At 42.7% G+C, this 18,348-nt stretch overlaps 1 protein-coding gene across 2 annotated transcripts in view; it reads right to left on the reverse strand.

Annotated features, from left to right (window-relative positions):
• DYNC2I1 (dynein 2 intermediate chain 1) overlaps positions 1–18,348 on the reverse strand; it is a 70,906-nt gene that overhangs the window by 23,749 nt on the left and 28,809 nt on the right. For both annotated transcript variants that reach the window (XM_053259169.1, XM_053259168.1), the window contains exons 4-13: positions 18,287–18,339; positions 16,485–16,796; positions 16,141–16,208; positions 14,800–14,860; positions 12,138–12,212; positions 11,668–11,751; positions 10,146–10,389; positions 8,020–8,122; positions 6,294–6,423; positions 3,418–3,529 (exon numbers count right to left, since the gene is read on the reverse strand). In XM_053259169.1, coding sequence (XP_053115144.1) covers positions 3,418–3,529; positions 6,294–6,423; positions 8,020–8,122; positions 10,146–10,389; positions 11,668–11,751; positions 12,138–12,212; positions 14,800–14,860; positions 16,141–16,208; positions 16,485–16,796; positions 18,287–18,328 — 1,231 coding nt within the window. In that variant the 5' untranslated portion in view covers positions 18,329–18,339. The remainder of the gene's footprint in view (positions 1–3,417; positions 3,530–6,293; positions 6,424–8,019; positions 8,123–10,145; positions 10,390–11,667; positions 11,752–12,137; positions 12,213–14,799; positions 14,861–16,140; positions 16,209–16,484; positions 16,797–18,286; positions 18,340–18,348) is intronic.

Consider the following 18,348-nt stretch of genomic DNA (forward strand, 5'->3'; position numbering starts at 1 on the left):
ATGGCATAGCATGTCATTATTATGGACAACACCCAGGCATCAAATGTGATGAGACACCAAGCATGGGGAAAGGGAGTTGTGTTTGAAATATTTCCCGGTCCAAAACATCAAAACGTAAGCTTAGGCTGGTCTTGAGGCTTGGTCCTTCTGTTGTTGCCTTTGTCTAGGGTTGTATTGTTGTTTAGGAGTATATCTAAAAGACTTTTTATAATCTGTGTGCTCTGACTGCTTGAATTAGTATTTTTGCCTGCCAAAGGATCTATACTTTGGGGGATTTTCTCCATTGTCTCGTCTGTGTACTGAACAGATTGACCCCATCAAATGGCAGATTCTCGATTTTATCTTTCATATATTTAAATAAATAAATACGTTGAAGGGATGTAGAGCACAACCAAGCGTGTCTCCAAGAGACACAGCACCTTTGATGGATAGTGACTCAGTCTCTGCAAGGTGCTTTGCCATGTTTAAATGTTGTCTGATGATGTCCTATGAGACATCCTTCAAGTCCTCTTTGAGATTATCCCAAACAAAGTAATGGTATTTCGCCATGCAGGCCATAGAGTTAGATATTTTAATGGCCAAGCATGATATAGAGGAAAATCTACACCCCATCACATCTCATTTCCTCCCTTCCTTATCCACTGCAGCTCAGAGTGTTCTGCCTGATTTATTGCTTGCAGCACAATCAGCCACCAGCGAATTTGGCAGAGGGTGCTTAAAGAAGGGACAGGACTCCTCTTGTATCCCATACCAACTCTACAGCCTCTTCGATGTTGATGTAGAGGCTGATAGTGCATCCCAGCACTCTTTTGCAGAATGGCAAGGACAGGCAGCATTTGCAGAGATTCTGGCTGGGCAGCTGAGGAATTGGCCATGAAGTCATACACGGGGTTCCAGACCTCAGGCATTGGTGCTTTTAATTCCAAGCCTAAAGCTTTTGCATGTCTGCCACTTGAATTTGGTACGACTTAGTCTCCTCTGTAGGCGAGTTAGATGGAGGATGCACTACAGTTTCACCGGGGGAAGGAACTGAGGGGTTCTCTGTTTGAATGGAGTCCCCCTCAGAAGAGGAACTAGAGTTGTATTCCCCTTCAGAATGTGCTCTCTCTCTCTCTCTCTCTTCCCAGGCTATTTTTCTGGAGCCAGAGAGTGTTGGTTGAGGACTGGTTCAGTCCAGTGAGTATAAACTGGAGACATAGTTACTCGTTTCAGTGGGGCTGCTAGGAGCTTTTGGCCTCTTGAAAGGAGACTCTGTCACAGGTTTTTGAGTAAACTCATCCTCTTTTGCATGAGCTTTCTCCAGATCACCTTTGAGTTTCACAGATTTCCATAGTCTATACTCAAAGTCATACAGGAATGCAGGTGAAGGCAAGTAGTAAAGATCTCTATAAAACATGAGTTCAGGGTCCAGCCTGGGTCCAGGGCCCCTGGAGAGCTCCAGTAGTCCATTGCTTGTGTTATGAACACAAAATGTGGAGCAGAGTGATGATTTCTCTCTCTCTTCAGGGGTAAGAAGGGGAGCAACATGGAGTCATTTTTGCAGGGGATGCCAATGCAGTCTTTGGAGTTGGTACAGATTCCACATCCTCATCTCTGTCCAGCCCATGCAAGGGGAAACCTTTAATGGTAAAACCCGACAGGGTACTAACAGTAGAGCTGATTAAAGACTCCAGGTTTCTGGAAGTCAGCTTTTCTTGAGATATTGGGGAAGGCTCTCTGGATAAAAGGTGCCCTTCCTTGCTAGAGATCAAATGCATAGACTGCGCTGGAGAAGAGTCTGGATAAAAGTCGATTATGACAGGTGACATGGCTTGTGGTATACTCTGTATAGGGGTGTCCTTTTTGCTTGTTAATGGTGTTGTCAGTATCAATACCATAGTCACAATTAATTCTGGTCTGGCAGCCAACGACATTGGGCAAATAGCTGTTGATGTCAATGTCAGAGTCGAATGGTTTTGTCAAAAGTGATCAATGTCAGCATTGGTGTAGAGGTAGTTATCAGTGTTGATGTCAACATCGGTGGTGCACCCAATGTCGACGGCTGAATGCTTCAATATTCTCCCTGCACAGTTGAAGGTGAGGGAGTATGAGGAGATAGCTGTGAGGTTGACACCATTGTTGGTTTCAACATTGACAATCTCAATGTCAAGAATGCAGATGGTTTTAACGTCAACGTTGACATGTGGTGATGTTTGGAACTGAACAAGCCCAACCGCTCATATTTGCACTTCTTATGGTGATGACACTGAGCATCCTTGTCCACTGATTCCAGTTTTTTAAAGGACGTCTCCCTGTTAGAATGAGCTTGAGATGCAAAGGCACTGGAATCCCCTGAAGTCTCCCTCAATCCCGAGGGGCAACTGTTGGCTGACATCAATGCAGTCATTGTTGATGGGAGTGGCAATTTTGGCAATGAAGTCAGCAGTCTGAGATCGGTTTTGTAGAGTGTCACTCAAAGATGAAGTTCTCTGCTTTTCTGAGTTCACCTTGAAAAGGCGAAACTTGCAGGATTTCACGTTATGTCCCTCTCCTAGGCAGATTAAACATTTGTCGTGCCTGTCAAAGGATAGTAAAGTACACCTACAAAAGGCACACTTTTTTAAAGTATTCCTAATGTTGATTAGACCAACAGAGAGGGGTGAGATGAAGAAATCAGAAAAGAGACAGTTGTTGAAGCCAGAAATTCACTGAGAAGTAGAGACAAAATCCAGAGAATAAGCTGCAAAACTGTCCTTAGAATCAAGAAATATTTCTCTGTCACAGGAACCGGGATGAGACAGAGTGAATCCTTCATGATGCAAAAAGTGCAGCATTCAAGAAGGAACTGTGGGAAAAGGCACTCTCCCATCGAAAATAATAGTTGCACCATGCGTGCGATTCGACAGAGCTGAAGAGTGCCTCATGGAGCTTGGAATTCTTCCACAGGGGTTATTGCCCAGGCGCAGAATCTGAGTTGTGAAGGAACATGGATCACCTCAAAGATCGTCTGGTTTAGCATTATGTTTGAACTAGGCCACTGCAACACTTGTGACACCAGATATTTGAGGATATTTAAGAACAAGGGTTCTCAAACGTGGATTCCCAGATGTTATTGGACTACAAATCCCATCATCCCCAGCCACAATGACTTTTAGCCATTGTAGCAGGGAGTAATGAGAGTTGCAGTCCAACATCTGGGGACCCAACTCTCCATGATGGGAGCTGTAGTTCAGTGTTTGGGAACCTCAGTCTGGGGACCCAAGCCTTTGGCCACTGTGGCTGGGGATCATGAGAATTGTAGTCCAATATCTGGGACCCAAGTTTGAGAAGCCCTGCTATGGAAGATTGTTTGTGAATGAAGATGCATAGAAAGGTTTATTTTTTAAACGTTTTCTTGAATTATACTGTATTTAAACACCTAGTACAATTAATAATCACCTCCAGACACTAGGGCAGTTTCTCCAGGATGCTGTGTCCACTTTTCCTGAGTCTCTATTTCCTCAGTCTGAACATCCCTATCCAGGTTATCTTCATTCCACTGAACATAGGCCTAAAATAGAAAATTGAAGTTTTTGGCTTAAAAGTTTTATTGGCTCCAAATATCTGCAGCTAGACAATGCTTAATATAAATCCACTGTACTCTGAATTATTTTGCCTTCAGTGTACTAAATTACATTATTGCCCTTGCTTATCATTTAGAGAAACAGTTCTTTTTACTATTAATGTCCAAAATAAAGTATTTCCATACAGTTACCAAGCCTATGTTCATAAATGTTTGCACAGTCTTAAGAAGTATTTGTTGGTAACATCCATACTAGTTAGTCATGACCTATCACCACTGAAATAAATGATACGTTTTAGTCATGAATAACTAAACTCCCAATAATTTCAGTGGGACTAACCATTGGGACTAGTCATGATGTGACTAATCATAACTAACTTACGGCGAACTTGGATGTCACGGAGAACCAGCAGCTCAGCTGAACCGCTGGTTGCTGAAGCATGCCGTTAAGCTCGACTTCGAACAGAACAGCTATGTTGATACTGGACATGTCCTCCAAGTCTATCAGTGTTGGCATATTCCACTCTATTTACATTTACATTCCAGAAGCTGACATGTGTAACCAAGTTTTGAAGTGGCACAGATGTCAGCTTCTAGACTGTAAGTAGGATGGAATATGCCGACATTGGCAAGTTCAGACAACACACCCAATGTTGATAAAGCTGCCACCAGTTCTCTAAGACATCTGAACCTGCCCTTAGTGTGGATGCTGCCCATCAATCTTAACTTCTTGTCTTGCTGAGTTCCATGGACACTTGGATGTTTTTGGTCCACCAGGATCATAGTGAATGAGCTAGACAGGCTAGTTTATGGACTTTGTTGTGTAGAGCTGCAACATGAAGGCTGATGGTCAACAAAGAAAATTGAATCAGCTGATATAATGGCTATGAAATATGCATGCTGGCAAACATGCAACCATACTCCTTTGAAGACCTTCTTTATTGCATATATATTAAAAAGGAAATTAATCCCAAAAAGTTTCTATAAAAGCAAATGTTTGAACATTAACACATCATCATCAGTGCTCAATGTTACACTGTTTGAACCAGCATTCTTATATAGTAAGCTCTTCCAGCCAAACCCCTGAAGTTAATACATAGAACCGGAGGGAATGGGAGGGGGGAGGAAGATAGCAGAACAAGGAGAGAGGATGGGTAAAGGAGCAAGTTCAGCAAGACACCCTTTAATGGCCAATATACTTCAACATTTCTCTCAGTTCCTCCTTACCACTCACCTCAGGTTTCAGTTTATCTGTGTGCAATGCTTTAATGGTTCCCTGATTTTTCTTTTAAGTGTGCAGTGTTCTAGCTCCAGAATGCGCACTTTAAGTGGCACTGTTTTTCCATTACACTTGTCTCTCATATGTATTGACCAAGGTCTTTCCCTATTGATATACAGGTGAAACTCGGAAAATCAGAATATCGTGCAAAAGTCCATTAATTTCAGTAATGCAAATTAAAAGGTGAAACTGATATATGAGACAGACACATTACATGCAAAGCGAGATAAGTCAAGCCTTAATTTGTTATAATTGTGATGATCATGGCGTACAGCTCATGAAAACCCCAAATCCACAATCCCAGAAAATTAGAATATTACATGGAACCAATAAGACAAGGATTGAAGAACAGAACAATATCGGACCTCTGAAAAGTATAAGCATGCATATGTATTCAGTACTTGGTTTGGGCCCCTTTTGCAGCAATTACTGCCTCAATGCGGCGTGGCATGGATGCTATCAGCCTGTGGCACTGATGAGGTATTATGGAAGACCAGGATGCTTCATTAGCGGCCTTCAGCAATTCTGCATTGTTTGGTCTCATGTCTCTCATCCTTCTCTTGGCAATGCCCCATAGATTCTCTATGGGGTCAGGTCAGGCGAGTTTGCTGGCCAATCAAGCACAGTACACTGTATACTTTTCAGAGGTCCGATATTGTTCTATTCTTCAATCCTTATCTTATTGGTTCCATGTAATATTCTAATTTTCTGAGATTGTGGATTTGGGGTTTTCATGAGCTGTACGCCATGATCATCACAATTATAACAAATTAAGGCTTGACTTATTTCGCTTTGCATGTAATGCGTCTGTCTCATATGTCAGTTTCACCTTTTAATTTGCATTACTGAAATTAATGGACTTTTGCACGATATTCTAATTTTCCGAGTTTCACTTGTATTTTGAATTTGCAAGGTGTTCTTTAAATGTGTTTCTTGAAATTTATTTTTCCTTTTATCACATAATAATGGATAGTGCTTACAATAATTTCTGACTTGGTAATCTTAATCAAAGCACAAAAAATGAAGGTGTGTATATACATGCACAGATGCATTAGTGTTCGTGGAGAAAAGTAAAGACTTTCGGGTTTCCTATAAAATACTGGGCACAATTCAGAGACAATGATGTTGTCACACCTGATTGACATCATGAATATAGTGAAGCACTAAAATCCAACTGATTTCATTTCAAGGAGACCTACTAGACATCTACTTTTTTTTTTTAATTGCACCTACTGTGAAGATTCTTGATTGTAGCCCTTGAATTAAAAAGCCCTAGTACTAGGAAACACAGTATTTTCTCTTATTTCTTCTGCATTGTGTATTCCACAGTCTTCCACACAGAAAACTCAGTTACGGGAAATGAAAGATCATCTTGACACTTCACGAATATTGACATACCTACTGCCTTATTAAATCAACCGAAGAAAAATGTTCAGCTCAGAAATGCAAGGATGAACATGCTACTCTCCCTACCTGCTTGGTGTTTATTTTCCCAAAGTTCCGGATATACATGTCATATTCATGCACTGGAGGCAAATCCAGCAAGCAGAAGCTGACTGAAAAGTCCAGGTCAATAAGGCGAAGCAGCTCAAAACTACGTTTCCTTGAAAACATGTCACAAGAAAGCAAAATGGTTAATGAGCACAAATTACAGACACAGGGCCTAAATGGAGCAAGGCTCTTGTTAGGATCTTATGTGATAGCTAGAATATTCCTGAAGAAAAGTCTAGAAATATTCTCGCACCTAAAGCAATACTCATAGACATCAGTATCAAGACACAGGCATTTGAAAAGAATGTTTTATGGAAGAAATTCAAGTTTACTTTAACTGAGGACAATGAAGTTAAGGGGACTATATAGGACAGGAAAGATTTTATTTGTGTAATACTTTACACCATCGAGCATGCTTGTCATACTAAGGAGTTTTACACTGTAAAAATGCCAACTGGGTTTGTACATTATGTACACACTCAACAGGGAGAAGCAACAAATGACATACACATTTGCAAATATGTAATATTTGAGATGCATATTTGAATATTTTTCATATTCATACTTTATATTTTTAGGTGCATATTCAAAACAAACTTTTATATCTAAAAATGTTACATTAAACAACAATAGGATTAAACAAAAGAGGATTAGACAAATTCATGAAGGAGAAGTCCATCAATGGCTACTAGTCATGATTAGTGTTCCCTGTAACAGGGATTCCCAGATGTTGTTGACTACAACTTCCATCATCCCCAGCCAAAGGCCATTGCAACTGGAGATGATGAAAGTTGTAGTCAACATCTGGGAATCCGTTTAATCCTATTGTTGTTACAGAGAACACTAGTCATGATGGCACATACTACCCACACTATGCCTGGGAATACCAATTGCTGGGGAGCAAGGGCAGGAGAGGAGGTATTGGCTTCATCTCCTACTTGTGGGCTTCCCAGAGACATCTAATTGATCACTGAAAAGCAGGATGCTGGACTAGATAGGTATTTGGCCTAATTCAACAGGGCTCTTCTTGTGTGATAAGTAATAATTCTGAAGAAACCCTATGACAGAACCAATTGTCCATAAACATTTTTTTACAAGAAGGAAACTATGAACAGTATCTTGGCACGTGATCACTGGATTGCGTTCAAAATGCTACGTAGAAAACTGATAAGGACATCATTTTTTCACTTCAAAAAAAGGATACCAGGATAGCTGAACACTGGCCCTAAATCAAGATGAACATGTTCAAGCATTCCCAAATGTAACTAATGAAGAATATTAGGGCTATGCAGAAGAAAACGCAATACGGTGCCATTTTCTATATTATATAAATTGAGAGTGATTGATATAATCAATAAAATTGATGTAATCAATTTTAATCACTCCCAAATTACATAATACAGTACACCCTATCTGAGCCCAACCAAGATGCACAGTGGAAAGGGACAGAAAGGCTTTCATGTCTTCTCCAGCACCCTCCCCCAGCAAACTGCTATTCTAGAATTATGCAAACACATCTCTACTTCTATCCGATTGGATGAGCTTCATTCAATCAATGTAGACCTAATGTAGGCTAATTCCTCATAAAAATACTTGATTGCACTTTGTTAGATGAACAACGTTTGTAACATCACAAAAACGATTAAAATGTTACTCGCAAAGAAGCTTGCAAACATTATATGCAGTGATTTATTTTAATACCACGTACTTCTGCTCACTGGCAATCTTTCTGGTACTTTGTCGTTGTCTGGCAGTTTGGAAATCAATGAACTTCCCAGAAGCAGGGCTTTTAGACGGTGAATCGTTCCTTTCTGTAAGACAATAAGAAAGTAAATTAAATATGTTATATATTATAGTTACAATAAGATAATAGATCAAATATATAAAGTATAAAATAGTGTAAACCGCCCCGAGCCATTTTGGAAAGGCGGTATACAAATCAAATCAAATCCATCCATCAATAATATTAAATATGAATGCTAATAGGGAAATAATAATTAATCATTATAAATGGAGAATCAGGGCAGCAACTTCATCTCCTTGATTTCTGTGATTTTTACCAGTAGGCTGACTTGGAGGAGTCCTCCAAGAAGAGCAACCCAACGCTGATGGATAACTTAACCTTGGAAGTACTTCTACGACTCCAAGCATTTGCATCCCAATTCCATGAGGAAGCAAACCTTGTAATGACCCGTTATACAGAACCCGCAAAAGTTCTGAGAGTTGTGTGAGGATGCAATAGTAAAGGAGAGACATATGGCATGAGTATTCGTGGCTTAGGAAAGCCATAACAAATGCAGTAAATTAGTCCTATGAGTATACTGACACTGAAAATGGCTAAATATCATTTAAATCATGGTTGAAGCTATTTGCCCTCCAACAGACAGTAAGAACAGCTGCCTCACCCATTAACGAGCATGGCCTTAAATTCTATACTTAGTGAATGGTAAGGTGACTGAGAAGGTGGTGGCCTTCTCAGCTCCTGGCGGTCTTGGAAGGAACTGATTATCTAGACCCATTTCAAACTGGTTTTCTGGTGGGCTACAGGGTGGAGACGGTTGGCCTGATGGATAATCTCCAATTAGGACTTGATGGAGGAAATGTGACTCTGTTGGTCCTTTGGGATCTCCCGGCGGCTTTCGATATTATTGACTATAGTGTTCTTCTGGAACGTCTGAGGGAGTTGGGCAGATTCCAGATGGTGTCGCTTGGACACTGTTGCTCTTCAAAACTTGAGCTTTTATATGGGGTCTCACAGGGCTTCATATTGTCTCCAATGCTTTTTAACATCTACATGAAACCACTGGGAGAGATCATCTGGGGATTTGGTGCTGGGTGTTATCAGTACGCAGATGACACACAAATCTATTTCTCCATGTCAACATCATCAGGAGAAGGACTATCCTCCCTGAATGCCTGCCTGGAAGTGGTAATGGGCTGGATGAGGGATAACAAACTGAGACTGAATCCAGACAAGACGGAAGTACTTGTTGTGTGGGGTCATTACTCAGGAAACGATATTGACCTGCCTGTTCTAGATGGGGTCACACTTCCTCAGAAGGAACAGGTACACAGTCTGGGAGTGGTTCTGGATTCACACCTCTCCCTGGTTTCTCAGGTTGAGGCAGTGGCCAGAAGCGCTTTTTATCAGCTTCGGTTGATATGCCAGCTGCATCCGTTTCTTGAGATTCATGACCTCAGAACAGTAGTACATCTTCTGGTAACCTCCAGACTTGATTACTGCAATGCGCTCTATGTGGAGTTGCCTTTGTATGTAGTCCGGAAACTACAATTAGTACAGAACGCGGCAGCCTGGTTGGTCATCTCCATATTACAGGAGTTACACTGGCTGCCAATAGGTTTCCGGGCAAAATACAAAGTGCTGGTTATAACCAATAAAGCCCTAAACAGCTTAGGCCCATGGTATTTAAGAGAGCATCTTTTTCTGCACGATCCCCATCATCCACTCCGGAGGCCCGTCTGTGGCTACCTTCAAGTCATTTGGTGGCCACTCAGGGACGGGCCTTCTCAGTTGTCGCTCTGAGACTTTCGAATGCGCTTCCTGTTGACATAAGACTCTGCCCATCTCTAGAGGTTTTTAAAAGATCTTTGAAGACTCATCTTTTTAACCAGGCCTTTTAACTTTTGTAATTTTAAATATTGTAAATGGATTTCGTTTTAGGCAGCTTTTTGGAGTTTTCATTTATTTTAATGTTTTATTTGTTGTTTTATAGTTGTGAACCGCCCCAAGACTTACTTAAATAAATGAATGAATGAATGAATGTGTTTGGTTGCTCTCATGATTTCTAACTGAGCAAATGCTGAGTCACATACCAATTTTCAGTTCCTTTTCACATTCTTTTAGGAAACTCTCATTTATTCTTTGTTTTGGAAGGAAACTCTCGATTTTTTCATTTTCAGCATTAATTGCTTTTTGAACTTCTTCTATTTCTGAGTTCTTGGCTATAGGAACCTTTCTCACTCTTTCTTCCTCCACTTCTTCCTTTTCTTGCTGCTGACTATCTTCATCCTCCTCCTCATCTTCATCATCTAGATCATCAAAATCATCTTCATAATCCTTCAAAAAACACAGTAGCAATTATTTCCTTTGAATTAAATAAATTAAAAGTGTAATCTCATTTCTGATCAACATTCAACATGATGTATATACAGAACTCACATGTGGCAGTGACATCACCAATTAAGGCTGCAATCCTGTGAACTCCTGTTACTCAGGAGTAAGCCTCATTTAATTTCATGAGACTTACTTCAAAGTAAATCTTCTTAGATTTCCACTGTAAATCTCTCTAATCTGGATCGTGATCCGTTGATTCCATAAGTAGATGGGTTCTGCGCCTGCGCAGGCACCTCTCGGGCCGACTAGGTAGCTCCTCGCGACGCCCAACCGCCCTTCTGCACGTGCTACTGATCACTACTTATACTGGGCGGTGGGCGTCTTCCGTTAGTTTCTGTTTGACCGCCATAGCGTTCAGACCTCGTTTGGGCTCCTCGGTAGCAAAAAGTATTTTATTTTCTTGACGGATATTATCGGCTATTTGGACTTTGGACTGTGTTTTGGACTGGAATAAGGGAAAACCAGTGTCTAGACAGCGTATTGCACATTGGTTGGTGGAGCTGATCCTATTAACTTATAGGCTGCAGGGGGTTACCCCACCTAAGACAGTAAGAGCTCACTCTACCAGGGCTTACTCGACATCAGCAGCTCATCTTTCCGGCATTAAGATGGATGACATCTGTGTGGCTGCAACCTGGTCTTCACAGCAGCCGTTTGTAAAACATTATGCAGTGGACCTCCGCATGGTACGCCAGGCGGAATATGGGCGAAGTGTTTTGAAAAGGGTGTTGCCATAGAAGGCATCCTTCTGCACCCGCCACCAAAGGGGAGCAGCTAACTAATCACCCATCTACTTATGGAATCAACGGATCACGATCCAGATAAACAGGTTGCTTACCTGTAACAGGTGATCTGGTAGTGATCCGTTGAATCCATAAGACCCGCCCAGAAACCAACCCCACTGCAGAAGTATGAGGCTCAGACAGAACATTGGGAAGCAGATTGCAAAGCGGTCTGCACAGAAAACTAACGGAAGACGCCCACCGCCCAGTATAAGTAGTGATCAGTAGCACGTGCAGAAGGGCGGCTGGGCGTCGCGAGGAGCTACCTAGTCGGCCCGAGAGGTGCCTGCGCAGGCGCAGAACCCATCTACTTATGGATTCAACGGATCACTACCAGATCACCTGTTACAGGTAAGCAACCTGTTTTTCCAACCCCTTTTGGATGAGTTGTACTGATTTGATCCTCTGGCCTCTTCAAATGATGTCTATTTGCACTCACCTCAAAATCATCTTCATAGTTTACTGAGTAATTATCATAATCTGTATTTTGAGAAGAGGGATGAGTGATGTCCTTTATCACTTCCTAGCAAAAGAGATGCAACAGTGGAGTTAAATTATTACATAACAGCACAAGTGAAAACGTTAATGAAGCTTATTTCTGAAGAGAGATTAATTGGAATTTCTGAGGTCCTAACATGGCAGAGCACAACATGACATAGGAGAGCCAGCATGGTGTAGTGGTTAGAATGCTGGACTAGGACCGGGGAGACCTGAGTTGAAAACCCCATTCATCCATGATACTTGCTGGGTGACTCTGAGCCAGTCACTTCTCTCTCAGTCTAACCTACTTCACAGGGTTGTTGTGAGGAGAAACTTAAGTATATAATACACCGCTCTGGGCTCCTTGGAGGAAGAGCAAGATATAAAATGTAAATAAAATAAAATAAAATAGTGACATAACACCCTTACATTTTCTTCTTCTTCTTCACTTCTTTGCTTTTTCGGGCGTAGTCCTTCTGCTGAGAGCTCATTATTTTTGTGATGCTGATGGATATAAAACAATTGACAACATAAAAACATTACAGTGTAGCTGCAAACTTAACCAAATGGCAATTTTAAAATAATAAAATGTATTAATTCATTTATTTGGTTTATGACCCACTCAATCCATGGGCTCAAAGATCAAACGCATGGGCTCAAAGGGCAACAACCAGTCTAATTAATCATGAATGGGCACAACTGACATCAATGAGACAATTTAGCAATGACTAACATAAGTCTCATTAATTTCAGTGTGACCTAGTCATAACTAGATTATGACTATATTCAATGGAACCTAGTCAAATCTGGATTAGATTATGAGCCCCTTGGGATCAGAACTTTTAACATTTAGGAAAACTGCTGTAAACCACATTGGACGACATCCAGATGACAGTAGGGGCTGCTGTAAACAAGCTGGGGTGGGCAGTGGAGAAACAAGCCACAGGTGTGTTGCTCAGTAATCCTGTTCCCATTCCATCCTGCCCATGCTCCCTCCCTCCCCCCTCAAGTCTTACCTTGCCCGAAACCCAGCAGGCTTGTAATTTGTTCAATTAGGGATTGAACTCTCCAACCACACCGGTAGCGGAGTTCAATCCCAACCGGGCGAATTACCAACCCACTGGGTGAGGGGGAGGGAGAGAAGTCAGTAGGGTAGAACAGAAGCATTGAGCACCATATTTGCAGTTCATTTCCCACCCCCCAGCTTGTTTGAAGCAAACAGCATGGGTGGATGGGTGTGTGTGAGCGTGCATGCATGCATGTACTCTAAGAAAGGATACTAAAGGGGCAGAGAGCAGTGTAGACAAGGCATGCTCTGTTGCTGATAAATTCATATTCAAATTCATAAATTTTAAAAAATGCTAAAGAAAAAAGATAGACTGTATCTAATGTACAGAGCTTGCCTTTTCTAAAGGCAGAAGGATGATAGATTAGCTGGCGGTTCCATTAAGCGCCTTCTGCCTGGCAGCATGTGATACTGTTTGCCTGTTTTAGCCACTAGGAGTTGTCATGCTAAATATATATTGGTTGTACTAATCTAGGACTCAGTCAAGACCAAGGTTTTCTCTCCCACTGCAGGAATTACAGGAGTTAGCACAGCAAAGCCAGGAAGGCTGTGTTATTGCCAGGGCCTGAGTGCTTCCCCTTCCTTCAAGCATGAAGGAAGGAAATTGAAAGCTGCTGCTTGTGGTTTTGAACAAACTGTAGTTTCCCATTATGTCAAAATAAGGGGAACTGTGGTTTATTCAAATCATGGTTATTCACAAACCAGGATATCAAACCACAGTTTGATCCTCTATCTACCAACTGAGGGGAAGACCATGAATTTGATGGCTGGCTAAGGGCCATGAAGGCTTGTGTCATAATAAATCTGTCACAATAAATGCCACAAATCTTTGTTCTACATGACTCTGTTTGTATGTTTGCCATGACCTAGTCGGTTAGTCACGTAACTGCCCTGCTGGAAATTGCCCTATTGATACTGATAGCTGCTGTCCAACAGTAATGACTATTCTTTAGATAATGTAGGCTAATCTGCTTGAAACTTGTAGAAAGGTTTTTTTTTTAATATTATTTTTGACCTTAAGAAACATATTTTACATACTTAGTGTATTGATTGATTGATGGTTCAATTTGTGTACCACCTTTCATAAAACTTATCCCAAGGCGGTTTACTTATCCCAAGGTGGTTAGGAAATGCGCACTCACTTTCTCATTGTTCAAAATAACAGAATTATCTGTTTTTATTTATTATTTTTAGATTTTTAGCTTCCTCCATAATTTCAGGCATTAGAAATAATCCTGGGGAAGCGATCCATTAGCTATTTCTAAAAATGTTTTTAACGCATGATACGATACAGTTACACACTGAGGATGTTCTCACACGCAGCCTAACGCGGGCTAGGGACGCCCAGCCTGAGTTAGTCTGCCTGTGAGAACCGCTGGGATTGGGCCCGATCCCAGTGAGGCAGCACTGCCTAGCCCTGCTATTTACTCCAGCTGTTCCAAGGTTAAGTGAGTGAGTGCTCCCTTACCCCCAGCTACTTGCTTGTGTGTGAACATGGGCTCCTTCCATCCTGGCCGCATATAGAGATGGGTGCCTCTGGGGAGAAACCCCTAATGCAACGTACGTGCCTAGTGAGATTCACCTAGGCCAGATTAACAAGTTCCGGCCCTGGATCCCTTCCATGCTGCTTGTGTGGAAGTGTTAAGCAATCCCACCACCAATCCCTTGATGCACTGTGGGGAAGGTAAGCTTTTTGGAGTATTTCCCGCGCCCTTGACCCCACTCTTGCCCCATTGCCTAACTTGGCCTTTTAATTTCAATGGAAATTACTCTGAGTAATTGTCTTCATCATGACAGATATCATCATCATCATCAATAAAGGCCATCAATGTTTATGGCACTTTACAGAGTAGAAGAGAACAGATCTCTGCTCCCAAAGAGCTTACAATCTAAACTGCCACAAGGGAATCAAAGCTCTTTTCCCACCCTTTAATTTTTGGTCCTTTGCTTTTACTTTTTTGTATTATCAATTTCCACAACATTCTTGTATTCATTCCTGCACATCTAAAAAGAACACTCTCTTACTTTTCGTCTGGAATTATCTTTTTCACTCTTGCCATGGCTCTTTTCTTTTTCTTTTGAAGTCCTATAAGGAAAAGGTCACACTGAATTAATGCCTCCCATAAAAACATTCCTATGAAAAAGATGGTTCTTCTCAGAGCTGCTTTACATCTTACAAAGAAGCTGCAAAAGAGGAAAAGCATAACTGACTTTCGTTTCATCATTCCTCACTTCTGTTGTAAGGTAGAATATGTGATGTGCAGTTTTCTCACATAGGAAGAGATGCATAAGCCCAAACCTTAGAAGATAAGAACAGCCTTGCTGGATCAGGCCCAAGGCCCACCTAGTCCAGCATCCTGTTTCACACAGTGGCCCACCAGATGCCGCTGGAAGCCACAGGCAGGAGTTGAGGGCATGTCATCTCTCCTGCTGTTACTCCCCCGCAACTGGTACCCAGAGGCATCCTGCTTTTGAGGCTGGAGGTGGCCCACCGTTACCGTTAAGGAGCAGGCAGTATGTCCTTACCCTCCGCCCCCACATGAAGGCACTTCCAAGGGGAGGAAAAATCAGTTAAAATTGCCCTTTCCACGCATGCATGCAGTGTGACCCTGGGGCTATTCTCATGATCAGCAAAAATCAGGCTAGGAGAGCCTAGCCCAATTTTTGCTGATCGTGAGAACCACCAGGCTCGGCTGCGAGCCCGGTGGTTCTAGAGCGGGTAACCCGATCAAGTACCCCTCCCCTTAGCGAGTGCTCCACAAACCCGGGCTATCTGATCGTGAGTAGCCGCAGTGCAGCACAGCTCCGTGCCGCAGCTACTTGCAAGTAGACCCCCGGACGGGAGGCGAAAAGCCGCCTCCCAGCTCCTGGGGTCTCCCCAGTATGCCTTGTGCGCTCGCGTAGGGCATACTGGAGCTTCCAGGGGCCATGCAGCCCCCCGAGCTCCCCAGCCCCTGCTGGCTCCGTCACGGAGCCGGCAATCGTGTGAGTGGCCAATCCAGCCGCCCAGGGCTCCGTCCCCAAGCGTGAGCAGGGAGAGCAGGCTTAGCCCGCTCTCCCCGCTCACCGTACTAAACCAGATCTCACTGATTGTGAGACCCGGCTCTCTGTATTATTAATTGCTGTAGAGGCGGTTTGCACACTGAGCCTCTGCACCATGAGACCAGATGTTAACCATATTTTCCAGGCCCTCTTCCCAGCACCATCAATCAAGGTGCGTAAAGCAGGACACTACCCATAGAGATATCTGTGTTGCAGTAGCCAGTGGAAAGAGATGGGGAACTATGCTACCTTTGTGACTCCTTGGGGAAGGGGGGGAAACAATCAGCTGCTAATTTTTTTTTTAAGGCACCTCACAGAGCACACCTTTCATGTGGATGATCTGATTCATCTTCAGGCTTTGAGGTTCTTCCATGGCTTTTGTGTTCACTGCGCTGGGGGGAAAACCATTTAAAAATATATTTAATGACTTACAGTATTCAATACTATCAGGCATTTTCTTATTTGGGGAAACAGATAAAGTAATCTGCTTGTATCCAAAGTTCTTATTACACATAGATTCAATCTCATGCTGAACAAAAATCAGCACTTAATAACTAGCAGCTACTAAGGCTACTGCTTATGCTGGCCCAGTTCAGACAAAATGTTAGGGGGCCCGAATGATACATTTACTGGCAATGATGTGGCTTGAAAGACAAGCAGAAGCAAACCTTGTGGTCTCTCTTCTTTCTTTCATGTTCTTCTTTGTGTCTTCTTTCACTGTTTTTTGTATGATGCCTGTCTTCCTGGTTGGGTCGCTCTTTATGTTTTCTGGGCGTAAGTTCTTCTTCCCCAGAAGGGAGGCTTCTTTCATTCAACAGCTTCTCATTTGCTTCCACAGCTGAATGTTCATGCTCTTTCTTCTCTTTATGCCTTCTCTTTCTCTCCTTATATAGTTCTTGTTCTTTGTGTGATCTGTGTCTGTGCTCTCGCTCTTCATCACGGTGTGTTAAAACATCTCCCAAATACTTGCTTCTCTCATTCTGAAACCAACCAACCAAACCAACAAACCAACAAATGCAGTTCAAAACATTTTGATTGAAAAAGATTGAAATTCATTAATTCTACAGTTCTAAAGATCAGACACAACAATAGACTATTAATATGTCTAATCCAGTTCCTGGGCTGTGCAGGCTTTCAACTCGCTGCCCATCTAATCCTTTATTTCAGCAGGCGTGGGCTGGTTTGTGGCAATGTTGCAAACTCAGCTCATGGGAGGAAATTATCTTCTATCACACACAGGCTGGAATCCTAGAGCTCCTTAGGCTTACACAGAGGCCTTGTTTCCCCACTGGAGTGTTTATCCCCACACACACCCCTTCAATGACTGGTTCTACTGACATATCGCCAACTGCTCCTCCAACCCCTCAGTTTCAAAAGCCATTTATCATGCAGCACTAGCCAGGGCCTACTCTTTTGGGGGGGTGGGGGGAAAGGAAGTGTAAGCCCCCTTGGGCTCACATACAACTAGTTTTCTTGTTCTTTGGATCTGGGCCACAGCTTCCACAACTTCCCTACTAACGAGGGCTGGAAAGCAGCCCCTGGATTGAGCCAGTCCCACTGAATTTCATGGGGCTTATTCCAAGGTAAGCATATATAGGATTGCAGCGATTGGTTCCCCCTGGAATACATCCTGCAGAGGCCCATGCACGTGAGTGTTCCCTTGTTGTGCCAGCCAAGCAACAGTTCTGAAGATCAAACATACTGAGGCTATTCACACGGGCAGCCAAGCCCAAGTCTGGGCACCCTAGCCTGGGCTTGGCTGCCCGTGTCCACCACCAGGATTGAGCCCGATCCCAATGCTGCCTCAGCCCCAAGCCCAGGAATTTACCCCAAGCTTTAACATGGGTTTAAGGGCACAAGCGCACCCTTAACCCTAGGTTAAGGTCATGTCTGTGCGTGGACTGCAGGCAGCAGAGACACAGAGTCGGGTGGCAAGAGCGCCCAACTGAGGAGGAATCTCTCAATGCCGGTGAATGGAGGGATGCCTGAGGACCTCCTCCAGCTCCCTGCTCTGCCACTCACTGCGTCACCGCTCGTAGCGAGTGATACAAGGAGAGGGAGATCACGTGCAATCTCTTCAAGCACAGATTTTGCTTTTAGGAAGCCATTTTCAAACTCCTACATAATCCTTGGCACACCAAATTGTACAAAAATACAATATATGCAGAATAACAGCTATTGAAATACTATGAAAGTATCCGTGAAATGCCACTGAAGTCTATAGAACTGTTCTGTGACGGTTCCAAATATTTTGGGATGTGGGTCGAGTTATGTCCAAAGCTGCCATATTTTCATATCCGAGCAGGCTGCCATGTCCATGAAAAACAAGCAAATGACCGGTGTTTGAATGTGTTGGGGTTGGCTATATCTAGCTGCATGGTGTTTACTTTGGCACTGGAGCTTTATCAGTTGTCTTTCACTTTCCTTTATGTCGCTATGCAGCACTTCCTGCTGTTTTTCTTTCCCTTACCTTTTTCTCTGAATGCCTTCTCTCTTTTTCATCATCTCTCATCTTTCGATGATCTAAAAAAT

Source organism: Hemicordylus capensis, chromosome 6 (assembly GCF_027244095.1).
Source record: "Hemicordylus capensis ecotype Gifberg chromosome 6, rHemCap1.1.pri, whole genome shotgun sequence".
Lineage (NCBI taxonomy): Eukaryota > Metazoa > Chordata > Lepidosauria > Squamata > Cordylidae > Hemicordylus > Hemicordylus capensis.